This window comes from Cibotium barometz, chromosome 40, assembly GCF_041138505.1.
Source record: "Cibotium barometz isolate CiBa-2024 chromosome 40, ASM4113850v1, whole genome shotgun sequence".
NCBI classification, from domain to species: Eukaryota; Viridiplantae; Streptophyta; class Polypodiopsida; order Cyatheales; family Cibotiaceae; genus Cibotium; species Cibotium barometz.
This window is the reverse complement of record NC_141085.1, coordinates 31,776,324-31,796,104: the sequence shown is the minus strand read 5'-3', so window position 1 is coordinate 31,796,104 and position 19,781 is coordinate 31,776,324. Positions and strand designations below refer to the sequence as shown.

Genomic DNA, 19,781 nt, shown 5'->3' with positions numbered 1-19,781 from the left:
ACATGCGGAGGTAGCGAACTAGATCCGGCATCGTAAATGATGAGATTCGTAAATGAAGCGAAGCGAACAGCAGAGAAGTGGGTGGGGAAAGGGAGCGCTTCTCTCTCTGCGCTCCCTTTCCCCACCCACTTCTCTGCTGTTCGTTTCGCTTCATTTACGAATCTCGTCATTTACGATGCCGGATCTAGTTCGCTACCTCCGCATGTTGCTCGCTGTAATTCTCCGTTTTCTGAGCCTACGATCGAGGCTAATTACGAGCATGCCGAACGTTTCATATTATTAATTAATTATGTGGGCTTGTATAATCTGCAGGCTCAGGGTCCCTTTTGGACCGTGCTCTTGGGTAGGAGGGACAGCATAATCGCCAACGCTACAGAAGCTGACATCGCACTTCCAGCGCCCACAGATCTGCTGGATCGAATCGTGGCCAAGTTCAACGCGGTTGGCCTGAACGAGCTGGACGTGGCTACGCTCTCAGGTTGTATATATATCTATATAATCAATATAGCATGGCTCCCAGTCAATCTAGTAATCACGATTTGTATTAGTTATGGCACGACTCCACTGATCTCACTTGCGCTCATACAATCTTTGTGAAGTATAAATTACCTTTGCATTGAGTCATTGAGTCATACTTGAGTTGTGAATGAGCTTCACATGCTTAAGAAAAGTCAACTAATGTATGGTGTTTTTTTCATAAGGTCGATGGCCACCGATGAAACACAATTGTTTGAAGATGTTTTGCTTGACGACGGTCGTACCGCTCGTTTGTGCATTGCTACAGAGGAGTATCGCAGGTTGAATGTACGATACCTCAGGCGAGGTGATATGATTGACCATTTGCGCAAAAAGCATCATATCAATGTAGATATTCCTATGCGAAAGGGTGGTCGTCCTCTAGGTCATCGCACTCAAGAGGCCCCAAGAGCTTTGTACACAAAGCAATGTCGTGCGCGCTTTCAAAATCCAGACCAGAAGCTCAACAAAAACACGAGGACTCAAGAAGCTCGACTTAAAAAGAGGGCTGAAGAGGATTAAGACGCAATGGGTAATGATGAAAGATCGTGCTTTGAAAGCAAGGATACTTACATTAGAGAGAAGGTCGAGAGTGCAATGCAAAAATACCTCGTGGGAAAGGATGTTCGCTTGAGTCGCATCAACAAGCGGATTACTTAAGGCTATGAGAAACATGTGAGTATAGAATAATTGCTTTGGTTGGTAGTGCATTATATTCATGTGTGTTTGCATCATTTTGAGTAGTGTTTTCTTAATTTAGAGGCGCTTAATAGCGAAGGATAATGCAACGACATCCACACCCGCCGCCAATCCTTTAAATGATGGATCACATGAAGTACGTGACGAAGTAGTCACTCCGGTAATACTCTCCTGACAGAGGCTTAATGCTTTTTTCTCATTCTTTTTTATAACATGGTAGAGGTTTTTTTATTGTCATTAAATTTATATTGCTCAATCTCTTTTGTAGGAGAAGTTTGCGAGCTTTGATGATCAAGGGCCACTTTTAGCTCCTATGAAAGAGGATAGCGCTCGTACGTTCTTCGAGGGAAGCCGAATCTTGTGCTCATTGCAAATCGAAGAGCCAATGGAAACTCCCCTTGTAACTCGTGTGCAAATGGCCAAAAAAGCGGAGGTGTGTTAAAAATAAATTCCTTTATGTAATCGTTGCTTTCATAAAGTGTAGAATGGATATGTATCAAATGTTTCTCTAATTTTGCATAGGTTGGCATATCCACAAGGCTTGGGTCTCCTACTATTATTAGTGACTCCCCTCTATCTAGCACAAGTGCTCCCATTACCGTGGTCATTGCGAATGGAAGCACAACTATAGATGCTAACTTAAGTCAACCTTTGAAATGTGATGATTTCATTAAGAGGTAAGGCTATTTAATAGAAGTCTTTTATCTTTCATGTGTGAATCATTTTCTACTACCATGTATGATCATACGTCTTTTGCACTATGTAGATTTGAGAGTGGTCTTGCTATTCAGTTTGTGTCTCATGCATCGAATCAAGTTGTTGAGGTTGATGGTAGCCTTTTGGAGTCAATTGTGACTCAAAAAGCATCGACACGGACAATGAATTTGTGTCATATGTAAGTCTATTTTTAAAAAAAGGCTTGATCTTTTCCATATGCATATGTACAAGGCACGGGTGTGACATCAATGAACCGCTTAATTTATAGGTGGTTCGAGAACACAATGCCAAGCCATGTCTTCGAAAAAGCTTGGTTTTGTGACAACCTTTGGTATGCCTTTATGAAGGCATGTCGAAATGAAGAGGCAAAAAAGCTTGATCGTTACTTAAAGTACTTGTTTATCTTCTTTCCAATTGTGGATGGATAGGTCTACTAACTTAGTACCTTTGATATTCAAACTATCTATTAGGATGCTTAATGGATTAATGTGTTCTTGTTGCTTCTCATTGTACAGACATCATTGGTAACTTTTTGTGTTGTACAACAATATCCATAAAAGGCTAGTGCGTTGTCCATGGGAGACTCATGGATTACTATATCTTGATCCACTCTCAAGGGTAGTGTCTCCAACTCATTTGTCATCTGTTTACAGGTACATATTGGCTACTTGTTTTGTTATCTTAGAACAAAAAAGACCTTTTTTTCAACCATCTACACCAACTATGCTTTTAGGGCTTTGCAAATCATGGCTTCACATTGCTCTAACAACTCATTGAGGGAGTTTATGGAGAGGCCAAAGAAGTCCTTGGATACCTTGGAGAAACCACATGTAATAATCTTGGCACCCTTATGATCACTAACCATGAAAATTTGTATTGGTTCACTCATTCTTTGATTCTTTGGCAGGTGCCGCAACAGCCTAATGCTATAGATTGTGGATTCTATGTCATGGCCTACATGAAACGAATGATTGAGGGGGCATACGGCAAACGATCGAAGAGCTATGTAAGATGCTTCTCTTGAGTCTTATCTCTAAGTTTCACAATTAAGGAGTTGTACTCATTCAATTTTATTTTCTCTTATGTGTGCAATTGACTGAACCTGGTTCAAACATGAGGCCGTGGAGCAGTTGAAGCTAGATTTGGCCGCATGGGCGAAGAAAAAGATCTTGGAGATACAATGAGTTTACCTTCTTTGTGACGGCATAGTTTTGGCTTCACATGACTGCTTTGCTAGATTTGTGTTCAAGATTTGTATTCAACATGTTATTAATACCATTTGTTCTAAGCGCTCTTTTGGAATCTTCACTATGCGAACAACTACAGCTATGTAGAAGATCTTTTGCAAACTCTATTGGGATACCTTGCCTTCTTATTATATCCATGCACCATGCGCTCTTGAGCATGCACAAAGTGTCATGAATATCACGGTGGGATACTCCATCTTTTGCCATGTGACATTCTCTAACAATTGTGGCCCACTCATTTATATGGGATATTTTTAAATGTGGTGAAGAGACCAAGCATAGGTTAGAGCACCCATCTTCATTCTTTTGTAGCCGCAAATTGTCCTGTAGTTTTCTCCATCGCTTGAGATCCAAAGAACCTGTGCTGTCACATGCCTTTATCTCCTCTAATCTCGTGGAACAATTATTTTCAAGAGCTCCCTTCATTAAGTTGTAACTTGCTTTGTTGAAGGAGTAAAATCGTTGAGAAACATACCAATGTGGATCAAACGGGAAAAAAATACTTGAGTTGATCTCCAAGTCGAGAGGTGGTCTTGGGGCTTTGCATGAACGGCCTTGGAGCTTGTTTCAACAATATTGTCCTTGGATATAGAGAGCTCACTGTCAGTAATACTATCATTGGATGTAGAGAAGTCAGAATCATACTCACTTGATTCACACCATAGCCAATCCTCAAATGACCACACCGGTCTGTCAAGATCACTGCTTGCAAAGAAAGATGCCATAACACACTCCTTGAATAGTTGATAACTTTAACCTTGCACTAGTTTAAAAAATCCCATCACCGTTTAAACCAGAAGCCGACCCGTTCACATCAAGATCACACAAGGTTCACATCAAGATCACACAAGGTTCACACCGGGATGACATTGCTAAAAGGTCACATTATACTCAGAAATAGGCCTCACCACTAAAGGGAGACTAAAGGGAGCCAAATGCCAGATGGGGATAAATGATCCAAAGGGGGTGATAAAGTCCGCACCCTCTTTAATGCTGACAAAAGCGCGTCCCGCCCCCGCCACCGCCCCTAGTTCACACATGGATCACAAGGTGGGATCACACAGGGTTCACACGTGGATTCCACAGGGATTACACATGGATCACAAAATCCGATGGCCCACCCGATCCTCGATTTTTGAGCGACAATGTCCGCCATTGATCCCCTTTGAAAAAGAGGGTGTCAAATAGTCCCGAGGGCAGAGGTCGCACAGGCGTACAAGGTGTAGGTGCAGTAGTCGCACAGGATGCACGGGCGAAGAAACATAGACGGGCGCACACAAGCGCACAAGCAGAAGATGCACAGGATGCAGATCGCACAGCTCGCACTCTCTCTCTCTCTCTCTCTCTCTCTCTCTCTCTCTCTCTCTGCGCTCCCTTTCCCCACCCGCTTCTCTGCTATTCGCTTCGCTGCTCTCTCTGCGCCTTCTCTCTCTGCGCCCCCTTTCTCTTCACTTCTCTGCTGTTCGCTTCGCTTCTCTCTCTACGCCTTCTCTCTCTTCCCACCCGCTTTCTCTCTCTTTGCCCCCTTTCTCTTCGCTTCTCTCTCTGCGCTTCCTTTCCCCACTCGCTTCTCTGCTGTTCGCTTCGCTTCTCTCTCTCTCTCTCTCTCTCTCTCTCTCTCTCTCTCTCTCTCTCTCTCTCTCTCTCTCTCTTTCTTTCTCTCTCTCTCTCTCTCTTTCCCCACCCGCTTCTCTGCTGTTCGTTTTGCTTCTCTCTGCGCCTTCTCTCTCTTCGCCCCCTTTCTCTTCGCTTCTCTGCTGTTCGCTTCGCTTCTCTCTCTGCGCTCCCTTTCCCCACCCGCTTCTCTATTGTTTGCTTCGCTTCTCTCTGTGCGCCTTCTCTCTCTTCCAACCTGTCTTCTCTCTCTTCGCCCCTTTCTCTTCGCTTCTCTCTCTGCGCTCCCTTTCCCCAGCCGCCCTTGCTCAGGCCCCCAAGGCAGCAACATACCTACCTGCTGCTACTTGCCTCCCCACTTGCAGCTAGCCATCTATGGGGGCCACCAGCTGAGGAGCAAATTCAGTACTAGAAGGGGGACCCCTTCAGTCCAACATGGACAGCTCGCCAGCAACAAGGACTAGAGGTGAGAAGGAGAGGAAATACAACTCAATTTGGACGAGCTCACAGAAGATCGGCGACCCCCATATCAAAACATGCCTGACCACCATGAGAGAAGTATGCAAAATGCAGGATACTGACATTGAGCACCTACAAAAGAAGCTCGGGGAGAACAAGGATAGTGATGACCTTGGGCAGGAAGGCAGCCATGCAAGCATACTCAGCTAAGCAAGATGCAGGAGGAAATGCTCCAAATGTTGGACGCAAAAACTAGCCACCACACCTCACTAATCACGGAGCTGGAGGCCCAAGTCGCCACCCTTAGAGTGGAAAACGAGACCTTGAGGGCACGTACTCAATTCGAAGAAGGAGAGGTTCAACTATCCCTCAATGATGAGCTGAATACACTTAGAGTGCAATTGAAGACCCTCCAGGAACAAGAGGAGAAGAAGAAGGCAAACGAGGCAACCACATGGGCCGAGGTGATTAAGAAGACATAGAAACAAGTGGAAGAAGCAGGCAGCTGGATTGAGGTTGCCAAGAAGCAACCTCAATCCAGGTTGCCAAGAAGCAGGCAGCTGGATTGAGGTTGCCAAGAAGCAACAGAACCCACCATCATCCCCAAACATCATCAATGACACACTTGAAGAGGAGAAAAGAAGGAAGATTAGGCCATTGAATATGAGAGTGGTGGGATGGAAGGAAGGAGCCTCGCCGAAAGAGGATGCCATAGCACTATGCAGAAAGCTGGAAATCGCTGATACCCCCTTCGTTGAGGCATGGAGGGTGGACAAAGACACCACCAAGGAACACGCACTCATCCTCAAGTTTGCGGGGTTGGAGGCGAGGCAAGCATTCCTTACCAAAAGGCGGGCACTAAAAGGAGAAAAGACTTACCTCGAAGACGATCTCACACTAGCACAGGTGGCACACAGGAGGGAATGCATGCCACACATCTTGGATGCACGGAAGGCAAGGAAATGGGAAGTGTACAGCGATGGGAGGGTGATCATCACCGAGCGACGTGCCCAATGACAGTGCGAGACCTATGAGACCAAGCTAGAGATTGCGGTTTGGAGTTGCAATGGCACCTTGAGGACAGATGCAGGTCTATTCGAGGAAACATTTAGAGGGAGAGACAGAGACTCATCAGTGTCAGAGGAGTCGGCTTCGAAAGGTGAGAGGATACAGATGGGAGTCTATCCACCGCCCACACCCACGCACAGTAGGGGGTACCCGGGGGTCGGGAGGGATGGCTTTATTATACAAGGAGGAGCTTCAACATGTGATATATGTGGTCGGACGGGATGAGGCCGCACAGTTTTTGTGGGTCAGGATCTAGACAGAGAGGGCCCGAGACATCTACCTTGCAGTGTGTTATTTTGCACCCTCCAATTCTAAATATGCCACCCATGGAGTGTCCTCGTACCTGCCCCTTTATGGTGACATTATGAAGTTTTTCGGTCTTCCTGGCTGGAGACTTCAATGCCCGCACCGCAGGTGCACAAGTACCCTTCTTTGAGACAGATGATCCCATGTACCAGGAGATTGACACGATGGGTACAGATCTGGAGCGGACATCACAGGATACAGCAGCCCCCACAGACTATTAAAAGTATCTCTTAGCCCTCGGCGGGTCTCATAGGCTAGCCATTTATAATGGCCTGGCTAGATGGCCTAGATCCAACTCCTTCACCTCCTACCCCTTTGGATATGGATGGGATCGCTCTCTTTGATCCCACTCATTTCGGGGTTTACCATCTCTCCTCGCCCCATCGGTGTTGCAGCCGACCATGCATACCTGGTCTTCTCACTCACATGCCGATACACCATGCAACCACCTGCTTTGCCCCATCACCGTCCGAGATACCACTTCACCAGAGAGACCTCTTCCATCTATTCTGATCACGTCTACCGCATCCTCTCCGACCTCGACCCCCACATCCCACTTGATGAGCTTACTACACACCTCTCAGACACCCACCATACATCCGCCTGCAGCCGCCTTCCCGCACTCCAGAGCCACCCCTACATCACCAGGACGGACTATCACACACAATAGCTGGTACGGCAAGGAATGTCGTGATACGTGAGCCCGTCTACATCGGGAGATGGCACTAGGATCCACCACTCACCAGCAGGGCCATGGGGTTTGGGGCGTCGAGCTCTGCATAGCTCAGTGGCTCTGTCGAGTGTCACACCTCTCGGCCGAGCTCCTACACTAGCCTGTGGTCTGGGTATGACGGGTGGATCGGCCCTCAGAGTGCTGGTATGGAAGAAGTCAGTGAGAGCTCTCTGTGCTGGTCCTCGAGCAAGTACAGCTGATCTGGATCTCACTAAGGACTCCCTATGTCTACGGAGCTCTAGAAGAAAAAGTCCCAGGCATCTCTCATCCGGGAAGTCCATGATCCTGGAAAGTGGTCCGAACCCAGCTCGGAAGAGGCAGTGGAACCTCCCCCGAATCTCATAGTACATGGGGCATCGGCATATGTAATGGTCCTCTGTCTCGGGCTCTGTGTGACAGAGCTGGCATATCCTGTCCTCTGGTGCGGCCGCCCTAGGCCCATATCTGGCAGTCTCCACTCTCAGCTGGTGGGATGAGGTGCGGATCTGGCCGATCGCACATGTCACCCCAAAGGATAGGTGTATGTCCATGTAGCGTGGACGGATGATGAACCCATCCTCTGTCAGGCATAGGAGGTGATCTCTCTAGAAGGCCATCTTTGTCCCCAGTGGACGCCTAGGTGAACTCCATGTCCTCTGAGTATCTAGTATGACAATGTCCTTCCTACTCTATTCCGCTCTGTGCGGCTGAGAGCAAGTGGGGCCTCTATGCTGTACTCGAAGGGGGGGAGTGCCTCCACTTGCATACCGTGCATGCCAAACCAAGTGCCTACCTGTGCATACCAGCACTGTGTATCTCCCTCAAGTGTCAACTGTCTCGAGGACTCCAGGGCTAGCCGGGGGTATCTATCAAGTGGAAGCTCCCATAGCCCGTGCTAGTATGTCACTGTCTAGAATAGAGCCTCTTTCGCTATCGGTGCAACCTCCATCTCTGCTTGCACAATCTCATGTGGCACTAATGGTTTACTCCTAATCATGCATGAGATCATCGCAACTTCCAGACAGTGTATCAGATGTCACATGGTTGTAACTTTGGTCTCATAGGTCACTTTGGCCTTTTGAAGACGCTAATATAACATTTCATTTCTCTCTCTCTCTCTCTCATATGTTTACATTGAGAGCCAACATTGAGGAGAGGCCTGTAAGGGGCGGAAGGTCTAGTGCTGCTTTGTGAACTTCTGCAAGGACTTTGATACTGTACCTCAAGCACATCTTCTTAGAAACCTTGAGGAGCTGGCCCTTCCAATGGAGATGATATGGGGAGTCATGGCATTGTATGAGTCGGTGACAGAGAGAGTCCAAGCACCACGAGTCATGTCAAATGTGATCACTAGCACCATAAGGGTGAAGCAAGGATCACTAGAAGTCATGTCAAATGTGATCACTAGCACCAAAGGGGTGAAGCACAGATGCCCTCTGTCTCCGACACTCTTTGGCCTTTAAATAGATGGGATCTCTGAATTTATTGACAGACTTGGTGGGCTGGGTTCCACACTATGTGATACAATGGTACCCATTTTGCTTTACGCAGATGACGTAGTTTGATCTCAGATTTGCCTGAGGGGTCACAGAGACACTTGATGGCATTGCAGTGAGCAGTTGGACCTCTTGGCAAGACCAAGGTTATGATCTTCAACACCTCACGCCTTGTGGCTTCCAGACTCAGTTTCACATATGCAGGGGATCAGGTAGATATTTTCTCATATTATGTATACAGGGAGTCACCTTTTCAGGATCCTACTTCACTGTATGTCCAGCAGTTCAGGCTCAACTGACAAAAGGGTACGCGGCTTTGGCTCGATTGGAGGGATAGTGCTTCCAGGCTCACTTTCAAGAGCCTAGCACTAAGGGATGGCTCTTTGACATACTTGTGACACAAGTTGTAAAGTATGGAGCCTTATTTTTGGGACCAGACTTCGGGGAAGTTGACTGGAGGAGGATAGAGAGATTGCACGTCATGATGTTTTCATGAATGATTCGGAGTCAGCCTTCATGCCCCAAACCTTTATTCTTGCAGAGTTTGGAGCAGCCCCCTTGGTCATTGATGCCCTCTTCCACAGAGTGACCTTCATATACTGCATCTATACCTTGGACAGAGGCAGGCTCCCTCAATTGGCACTAGAGTCATCTAGGCGACTACGTGAGACGGGACATGTGAGGGTTTCATGTGCCAAGGCTACTAACTGGTTCCTCTCACATGGGCTTATGGATTGCCTGCCCCCATTCCATTTTTGATGCCCAGTATTACCTCTCACCCGCCTGGACATTAACAGATGTATCCGAGCCAACCTCTTCAGCCTGGAGACGCGTGGTTGGATGGACTGCAGCTTCCTACAAAGAGGCCTGACCCTCTTTCTGCCCTGAGATTGGTATTGGGTGAGGAGGAATCATAGGATTATCATCTACTATCTGGATATGTTTTCTTCCATGGCTCAATATATCCATGGTGCCATTGTATTATTGTATTACTTATGGTCTCATAGATCCTTGGGGTCTTCCGTAGACCTTAATATCACTTTCTTTCTTTCTTTCTTTCTTTGTGTGTATGTGAACGCATGCGTGTGCACATATATAAGAACACTTGCACACACATGCACACATACATTTATACTGCACATACAATTATATAAGTGCAGTTGCACACACATACACATACTGCACATACATTTATATTGCACATAAATGTATATATCTATTTATGTGTATAAATGTATATCTATTTATTGCACATACACTTAAATAATCACACATAAATGTATGTATCTATTTATGTGTATATGTTCTTTCTTTCTTTTCTTCTGTATGTCTCAATAATGTGCTTCTTTCTTGTATTTGACTTTTGCATTACAAGTCTCTTTTTGTTTTCATCCTTGGTTTGAATGAATTTCAGAAGTGAATCATGACGATTACCTGAGTCGTGCAGATGAGGGTAGTGATGTTGGTGTCCTTGTTAAATACTCTTTATATATTGGAAGTTTTAGTTCTTCCTTAGAATTTAGCTTGCATTTATACCGTGATCCGAAGGTAGGACATGACGAAGCACGTGAACCTGCAGATGACAATATGTCCATTGAAGATTTTATCCAATATTTATACAAGGTTGCACTTCCAACAATCAATCATATTGCAATTGTCATATTCTACGATACCCATTTATTATTTTTCGTTTTTAGAACATTGGTCAAAAATATTACTTGATAAAAGGTGAATCATCATACCTCTCTTAGCAAACTGGAGATGACCTGGAGAATTGTCCCTACTAGAAAGTGGTGTTGTTCTTCGGCTTGTAAGCATTGAATTCACCCTTGCCATGAATGAACAAGACAAACTTAGATATACTTCTTTTTTGCAAGAATGCTTTGAAAGGGTTTCAATGATATCTATGATCAGAACCTGAAAACACCATACAAGGCGTGTTCCTCTGCCTTTAGAAATGTTGCAAAGATAATTTACAGCTTAACCCACATTCACTTACCTGATTCGATTATAAGTGCAATCCATGTTGTGAATTCCTTGTAACTTCAATCTAGTAGTCATAGTTATCAGGTACAAAAAACAGTAACGGTACAGAACGTTTAAAGTTTGAAAAATAAGTTCGATTGAGGTATGGTCCACTTTAAAAAACACTTGAAAAATAGATATTTGTACACATTTAAAGATGCAAAGTCTAGAGAAGTTGTCATAAACTAGATTCTAGAAACAAGTTAAAACACTAGTACAAAGAGTCATGAATGGTGAACCTATGTGTGCAACATGCCATAAATAAAAGCCGTGTCCGCGGCCTACAATAGTAAATACAAAAAAGTGTGTACTGACTAGTCACAACACTAAGTACAAAAATGTCTAGACTAGACTCTAGTCCTCCTATTCAGAGGAATTGCTAGGGGAAGGAATGCCCTCGCTAGAGGCGCTCCCATCATCAGTGGCCAACCCAAAACTGCCCTCACGAAGGACATTGCCCTCGTCCATTTCCATGACCTGAGATTACCAGAAGGTTTCTCGCTCATGGTGGTATATAAGGCAAAAGCCTCATGCTTTTCCTTTCCTCCAGAGTCCGGACCTCATTGCCAAAGAGAGACAGAGCTTGAGACGAGAGAGAGAGAGAGAGAGAGAGAGAGAGAGAGAGAGAGAGAGCCTAGGTAGTAGATATAGCGATATATTAAGCGTCTACTAAAAACCCAATGGGCCTATGATACCAAAGTGATACAATAATGTCCATGGTGTATCTCATCATGGAATGGAAAAAATAAAACAGAAAGAAAACATAAACATAGCTATCTCACTGGGGTGATACAAAATTGTCCATGGAAACTCATACTAAGAACATAGAAACATGAGAGCAACATCAGCTCCGAGTAGATGGTATACCACTCTCCAAAATATCAAGCATGGGGCTAATGAGTATGGCCGAGAGGGGGGGAGAAGGAGGGGGGGGGGAGTGGAGGGAGAGCCTAGGTAGTAGGCCTTAGAGAGCTTGAGAGAGAGAGGAAAGAGAGATGGTGCCCAAGTGGGCTGCCTTGCTGCCTTGAAGACCTGAGCAAAGGGTGGGCGAGTGCAAGGTAGGGCTGGGCGCAGGCGGGCAAAGAGAGCTTGAAAGAGGCTAGAGAAGGAGAGAGAGAGGAGGAATGGCAAAGCAAATAACCATAACCGGCTACAAACAAGCGCAGCAAAAAACGGGCAAAAAAAAAGGTCGTCCTTTTTTATTGTACCTTACCGGCCAGGTACAAAACGGATCGTACAGCAACAGCGATCTTATACCGTACGCCCATCCCGTTTTGTGTTGGTTTTTACGTACCTTTGGTGCGGTAGGCATCCCACAGACAACTATGCTGGTAGGTTATGCCAACTTAGGATTTCGAAACATAAGAATCTCTCTCCCCCAGGCACCCAACCAACCACCCATTGCCCCAGCACCCGGGCACCCTTTACCCCAGCGCCTTGCCCCACCTCTACAACCCTCTTCACTATCTCTAATGTCACTACAGCCATACACAAACTCCGAAACGGGCATAGCCGAGGACCATGGGCGCGGCGCATATACTGGCAGAGCAAATTGCACATGCATGTGACACCTCTGTTGGCACGTGTCCAAGAGAGATTTATGTCATGGTTTCCCACCCTCCTGGCCCACCAACACCAATCACACCCATCCTCAAGGCTGAGAAGTATCATGATTGGTCACAAATATGGATGCGTGCTAGAGTCAGAGCTTAGCTCCATGGCAAAGATGCATGGATACAGAGCCATAGGGCAGGCCGCTTTCTGGAGGATATATGCCACTTTGGAACACATTTTTACACACAGAGCTCTCCGGCCAGATCACAAAGATGCCATGTTTACTGTTGTTTTGTATATTTCCACAAAGCTCTCAACACGTGTTTGCAGGATTTGAAACTACCATCCGAGATGAAAGCGGGCATGGAGACACTTTATGGGCCAGGTCAGAACTCCACGAGGTGTGTCACCGGAGAGGTCTAGCACAATTGGGGTGAAACAAGGCTGCCCTCTCTCCCCGTTCTTATTTGGTCTCTACATTGATGAGATCTCTAACCTCGTTAACAGACTAGGTGGCACAGGTTCTCCCGTAGCAGATAGGCATGTTTAACCCCCTCCTATTGTATGCAAACGGTATAGTGCTCATTTCAGATTCAACCAAGGGATTAGCCAGTAGAGGCATTGGATGCATTGCACTCCTTTTTTGAGAAACGGGACCTCATGATTAACCTGGGAAGAGCAAGGTTATTATCTTTAACACCTCAATCAGTATCATCCCACCACCAACTTCACATACTTGCCAGACCAAATGGATAATGTCATATACCTGCCACTTGGGAGCCACCTTCTATGGCCCGATCTTTTTTTTTTTCAGAACGGAGACTTCTATTAAGTATGAAAAAATTTTACAAAATGGAGATTTCACACCAAGTAAGGTGGAGAACTCAACCAATCACGAGCCCTGTGCTGCCAATAGGGTCCCAAATGAGCGGACGTGAAAAAGATACCAATGTCCCAATCTCTCATAAACTAGCCGCGCTTTCTCTCCGCAGCCCTCGAAGATCCCTCGATTCTGGCCTAGGTAGCCCATGATGGTGTGAATAATATCACTCCAAATCCTGCAAAGACACTGAGAAACAAGAACGGGAGTACCCGCAATGGCCTCGGTGCATCTAGCCTTCCAGATATTCCAAGCTGAGATGCTAGCAATAATCTCCCAAGAGCTGTCTAACCTCTGTGCCGGAGGGACAAAGTATGAAAGTGGCAAATACTGAAGACAACACTTCCGAGCAACTCCTTGCCTAACCATAATGGCCCAGCTCCTGTCAGTCCCCTCGAATCTCAGCTGAGGCCGAGACTGTGTCAACCAAATGATAGAACCAAAAGCAATGATAGTATCCCTCTTAATCCTACCAAAGAGGTGTGCAATCGCAGACTTAACCCTCTGTGCTTCCCTGCGTTCCCATAAACAATGGTAAACTGACTCCGAAACTCCTGCACATCTAGGGCATGCTGGGCAAGCACCAGTAAACAGACCTCCACTGATTGGCTAGACCACCATCAGGAGAAACCCAGATAAAGAAGAAAATCTCTGGCTTCCTATAAGAATGCCACAATCTCCGCCAAAAAAACCCTCTGAATGTCAGTCGAAATGCCATAAGATTCCCAATGGGGTCTAAGAGTAGGGACACTCTGAATGTGTCCCAAGATAAGATGTATGGCATTTCGCACCGTATAATTGAAAAAAGCCATGCTTTTCAAAGGGTTACAAGCATCCTTCCACTCCCACTCACCGGGGTCCCAATGCAAATGTCTGATAGGGCAGCCACCATACAACCAAAGGCTAACACTCTGTGATCATCCCGGGGGGGTGGGGGGGGGGTGTCAACAAAGACGTGCTTCCCTAACCTACCAACAACTCTGACTGGATGAATCTGGGGGCCCTCAATAAGGTCCTACACGTCATATCTCTCCAGCTGCCATCCATCCTGTAGAGAAAAAAAGACATGTACATCATCCTCCCTAGGCAAGGGGAGACCCATAACTTGAAGAGGAACACCTCTCCCACAAAAAACCCCAAACCAAGAATAATGACGGCTTTCCAAAAGAAAGATCCAGTAATCCAGTGGTTGGGAATGGCTGCATCAATCTGTGCAATCCTCCGGCTAGAGCCTCTCAAATGCTGCGTGAAATCCAATCTCTGTACCTCGGTGAGGCTTTGAAACCTCTTCCAAGCCAACACTGTGGGGCATAGGGTCTCCCAGCCAACCCAAAGAATATGCATAGCTGCCCCAAGAGACCTACCATGCACATCTAAGATCAAAACATTCCACAGAATGGACTGCCGGTTAACTTCCTCCGCTCACACGGGGATGTGTACCAAAAAACTCCTCAGGCAGTCCCACGTCCGTAGGAGGGACCTAACCACGGGGGATGCAGGGGAGCGGTGAACTGAATCCGAAAAAATAAAGCGTGAGCTGAGAGTCCAGTCATCTCCGTGAACAGAGACACACTTCGTGATCTGCTGCATGAGAAAGTCCTTCCACGGCTCAGTGCCTGGAAGAAAGCCCCTAACAACCAGCTTACAAAGCAAAGCCTTACATTGCACCTCAAGGCCAATGATATTCAATCCCCCTTCCTGCTTAGGCCTAATAATGGTTTACCAAGCAACTCTAGCCCTGGTGTGTGCATTTCCATCAAGCCCTGACCAAAGAAAGTTCCCAATAAGGCGACGAAGCTCACCAATGCAACCCTTATAAAAATCCAGCATGAAGCAATAAACCAAGTCGTGGCTAGCAAAACTTGGTTAACCACAAAATCTCTAGAGGCCATGTCGAGCTTCCTCATACTCCAGTGATGAAGTTTGCTTTTAATGCTTAAGAGCACTGGAGCAAACTGTTGTGCAGGGGAGATGTCAACGCCCACCTGACAACCAAGGTATATGGCAGAGCCTCCTCTCTCAATCTAAGTTAAAAACCAACATCTGTACCCCAATCTGCAAGAGGAGAATCACTGATCCAAAAACCAACCAACTTATGCCAATTGATAGTAGCTCCTACTGCCAAACAAAAGGCCTCCAAGGCTGTCCGGAAAGAACATAAACAAGCATGTGAAGCCTCAAGGAACGCCATATCATCTGCTAACTCACAGTCCAGAAACTCTTCCTCTGTGCATAAAGGCAGCTTGAGACCTACAACACCAGGGGCAACCCGAAGAAACCTGCTCATAGCCTCGGCTACAATGAGGTACAGTAAAGGGGCGAGGAGACAGCCCTACCTCACTAACGGGAAATCTAAAAACGCTCACCGCGGCCCCCACAGGCTAAAACAGTGCTATGAGCCTCCCTCTATAGGCAAGACACCCCTCTGATCCAGTTTTGGGAAAACCCGATGTGTACCATAGTGCTCTACAAAAAATCCCAATCCACTCTATCATACGCTTTTTCAAAATCAAGCAAAAGAATGGCAAGAGGCTGCTGACTAGACTTTGCCCACTCAACAGCTTCCCAGAAAGAAAAAATGTTATCAAATATACTCCTTCCTTGGAGGAAACCATTCTGGGTATCATGGATAGTCTTTTGGAGAATCGGCTGCAACCTTATATTGAAGGCTTTAGCTAAGATTTTATATGCAGATCCAAGAAGGGTGATGGGCCTCCATTGCTTGATGTCAGTCTTGTCCCCACTCTTGGGGATAAGGTGAATCAGCCCCTCCGTGAGGTATGGAGGCATCATACCCGACAACCACATTTCTTGAAGTGCAACAGTGATAGCATCTCCAATATGATCCCAAAAGAGAATAAAGAAGGCGGGAGAAAGACCATCATCCCCTAGGCATGAACCACTGGAAAGAGCATGCAGTGCGTGAAGGAATTCATCCTTCGAGAAAGGGACATCCAAGGAAGAACACATAGCATCTGTAATGAGCCTGGGCATGCACTCCCAAACTTTCTGCCGCGCCACATCTCTGAGGAGCGGGCACCTCTGGAGTCAACAAAGACCGATAAAATTCTAAAGCAATACCCCTCACCTTATCAGGTTCAATCTGAACCTCACCCTGTGAGTCCTGCAAGTACCTCACAGAATCCCTGCTATGGGAAGGCCTGTGTGCTGAAAAAAACTCTTTGTTGCATCTGCCACCCATCTGAGTCCAAAAGGCCTCGTTCGCATGAAAGGCGAACTCAGCCCTCCTGTCCATGGCTAACTGCAGCTCTGCTCTAGCTGTGGTCAAGAGGTCTATAATCCAAGTCGCATGTGGATGCTTTTCATGTTTCCTCTGAAGAGCAGCAATCGTACGCCTAATAGCTCTCTGCTTGTCCAGAGCCTCCTTCTTCTTATACAAAGCAGTGCTATGATAATGATGGCTGGTCCTCTCAAGAGCTAGCGCAATATTATGAGACGAGGATCAGGACCGTCACAAGATCTCCATATCTCTCTGATCTCAAGGAAAATGTCAGTATTAAGATAAAGAGAGTCACGGATACGGACACAAGGAGAGGTCGAGCGAGCCCCAGGCTCCCTGAGACACAAAATGACGGGGCAATGATCGGATTTGGTGGTGCCAGGCATAATAGCAATGGTGCCTCCTCTGTCCAAGGACCAATCATCCACATAAAACTTGTCCAGACGTGCAAAGATGCTCTCATCCCCGCTCCTGCGGTTATGCCAAGAGAAAGATAAGGAATTTGGCCTTCTTTGGAAATCATCCTCAGTCCAGCAATCCCTGCCAAAAAAGGAAAGCGTGAACCTCTCCCATGAGGTTTGCTCCAAAGGGTGTAAATCCCCTTCGCGTCCACCCTTCTTGTCAGAAGGTTGCTCAACCATATTAAAATCTCCTCCCACTATCCAATGATCAACCTGGGGAATGACATTTGTAATGGTGTCCCAAAAGGCCACCCTTTCACCTCTCACGTTAGGTGCAAAGATATTCAAGATTCCCAATTTCTGACCCTCATGCATGATCAAGATTCACTGCGCTCTAGCAGGGATGATAACACCGTGCCCAATAACATGAGGTATAATAGATGCTGCCACTGAAATACAAACACCCCCTCTAGTCCCAACTGCCGAGGACCAAAAGGTGTGGCCAGAAAGCATCTTACCAGCTTCGCCACACTGAGATCTATCCAATTTGTGTTTCTGCAACAAAAGCACATCCATAGACCCTCCTATAACAACAGGGTGAAGCTGATCCTTTAGAAGGCGCTTCCTACCACGCCTCCAAGGCCCTGAACATTCCATGAGACGATTCTCATGGAAGAGGAGGGTTTGACCCCCGATCTAAGAAGACGATGGGCACCCTGAGGACGCCTCTCATAATGCTGGAGGACGAGAAAATCCACGAGGCAAAGTCCACTGACATGCCCTTGTCGGAGGCCCTGCACAGTACCTGCATATGTACGAGAAACCTGTTCGCCCTGCGGGGCATCAAGGGAAATGGCATCATGGTGAAAATCCTGCAATACATGATCCCCACTGTGCTGAACATCCTGCATATCGCCCCCTCCAAGTAGAGAGGACTCAACAAAATCATCCTGATCTGAGATATCATCTCTCTGCAAAGATGCATCAACTCACACATCCCTCTGACCACAAACATCATCTATCGGTACATCATCCGAGGAGGCCTTCCCATCGATCGCACCAGGGGGGCGGGCGTGAGAGACAGCGCCACACCTGGCGGACTGAAGGACGGGAAGGAACCAAGGGAGGTGGCGCCTGAGAAGCACGCTTACGAGGCCTCCTACGACCTCGAGCCCGAGGACAATCTTGAGCAAAGTGACCCTGTTGGTGACAAACCCGGCATTGATCGGGTTTACCTGCAATCTCCATACGTTGCTCAAAGGGGCACAAGGGCCCGGAAGCAAAACACAGTCCTCAAAGAGCTCAATCTCACAGGCAAGAACCATGACCCTCGGGACAGCATCCGCCGAGGCAATGTGACCACCTGGGCAGAAGACGTCAGCAAGGCGTGAAGTGGGGCACTTGAAGAACCAGCCCAAAGGCAGACCCAATGGCCTCTAACATAGGCCAATATGCGCGAGGAAGACCAGGGAATCTGAGAGTAATCGGGAAACGGTTCCGGTCTTCCTCAACAGGGTCAAAATAGTTGGAGTAGGGAAGAAAGAATATCTTCCTCGGGCCCAATGGCAAAGGGCTGCCTTTCAAAACCTCTGAGGCTGCGTCCTCATAATCGAAATCCAGTTGGAAGAAACCTCTTCCAAGCAACCTGACATCTCGAAAGTGTAGAGCGAGGTCGGAGGGCAGAGCCGCCAAGACCCAATCCCGAGCCTGGAGATGGGACGGGTGAGATCCAAAGATTCTGGCAATGAGGGTCGTTTTGGAGTCTTTCTCTATTTCGGTGTAGAGGACCGCAAGCTCGGCGTCGGAAAAAACAATGGTTCACCCGGCCGAGGGAGAATGATTAGCCATGATGCTAATCGAAGAAAAAGGCCGACTTGAAACCGGATGAGGAGCAATCCGAACCAAGGGGAAGAGGTAGGCAAGGAGGCGGAGGAAAGGAAGGGAGGGTGGAAAAGGGAAAAGCAAAAAGGAAAGGGAAGCAAGGGGGATGTAACATATGCGACTCGCTCGCTGAAGCTCCCGACCCCCCCTGTGCTACGCGCCTTCGCTCCCCCCCCCCCATCCTCGCGTTCCTTCTCTCCTTCCGCCCCCCGCTTGTCCCCCCTGCTCACCGCTGCGCCCCCCCCCCCTCATTCTTCGCTGCTGCGCCGCCCCCCCTCCTTCCTCGCTGGTTCGCCTCCCCCCCCCTCTTCGCCAGTTCGCCCCCCTCCCCTCTTCGCCATTTCGCCCTCCCTCCCCGCTGCCGCCTGTTCGCCTCCCTCCCCGCTGCCGCCATTTCGCCCCCCCCCCCCCCCCCCCCCCCCCCCCCCCCCCGCCTCTTCGCTTATTCACTCCCGCCGCCCTTCAGCAGCGCCCCGCCCCCTTCCTTCTCGCGTTATCGCCGCCCCCCCCCTCTGGGCCTCTCCTCCGTTTTTTCGCCCCCCCCCCCCCCCCCTCCCTCCTCTGTCGTGCTGCTTTTCTTCCCTTAGGGGTTTTTGTTTTTTTTTTCCTCATCGTCTTCCGTCCTTCCGCCTCTTGGTGTGCAGCCCGCTTCTTGCAGGTTTTCCGCTTTCGCCTCGCCTTCGCTTGAGCTTCAGACTCTGATGGAGACTCCTCCCGCCTCGCCTCAGAGGGACTCTTCTGCAGCCCCCTCGCCCGCCCCCGAGGTCATCCCCATCAGGCTTTCTCTTTCGCCGGAAGAGGAAGCGAGCCTCACCGCAGAGGTGGAGCGCCTTCAGGCTCACTCCACCATCTGCCGTATAGTCGGCACTCGCCCCAGCAGAGGGGAGATCAGGGATCTTCTTCAGGCCCGCCTTCTTGCAGATGTGGGCAAGATCCTGGATGTACAGCTCTTGGGCCGGGGACAT

At 47.8% G+C, this 19,781-nt stretch overlaps 1 protein-coding gene and 1 long non-coding RNA gene across 6 annotated transcripts in view; one reads left to right on the top strand and one right to left on the bottom strand.

The window, feature by feature from the left end:
* LOC147615416 (uncharacterized) overlaps nucleotides 1–19,781 on the bottom strand; it is a 160,133-nt gene that overhangs the window by 58,616 nt on the left and 81,736 nt on the right. For all 5 annotated transcript variants that reach the window (XM_086779523.1, XM_086779526.1, XM_086779528.1 and 2 more), the window contains 3 exons: nucleotides 10,834–10,884; nucleotides 10,577–10,662; nucleotides 10,269–10,407 (listed from right to left, as the gene is read on the bottom strand). In XM_086779523.1, coding sequence (XP_086635649.1) covers nucleotides 10,269–10,407; nucleotides 10,577–10,662; nucleotides 10,834–10,884 — 276 coding nt within the window. The remainder of the gene's footprint in view (nucleotides 1–10,268; nucleotides 10,408–10,576; nucleotides 10,663–10,833; nucleotides 10,885–19,781) is intronic.
* On the top strand, nucleotides 1,702–2,307 carry LOC147615417 (uncharacterized). The gene is made up of 3 exons (XR_015262720.1): nucleotides 1,702–1,892; nucleotides 1,982–2,110; nucleotides 2,201–2,307. It is a non-coding gene; the product is annotated as an uncharacterized LOC147615417 (long non-coding RNA).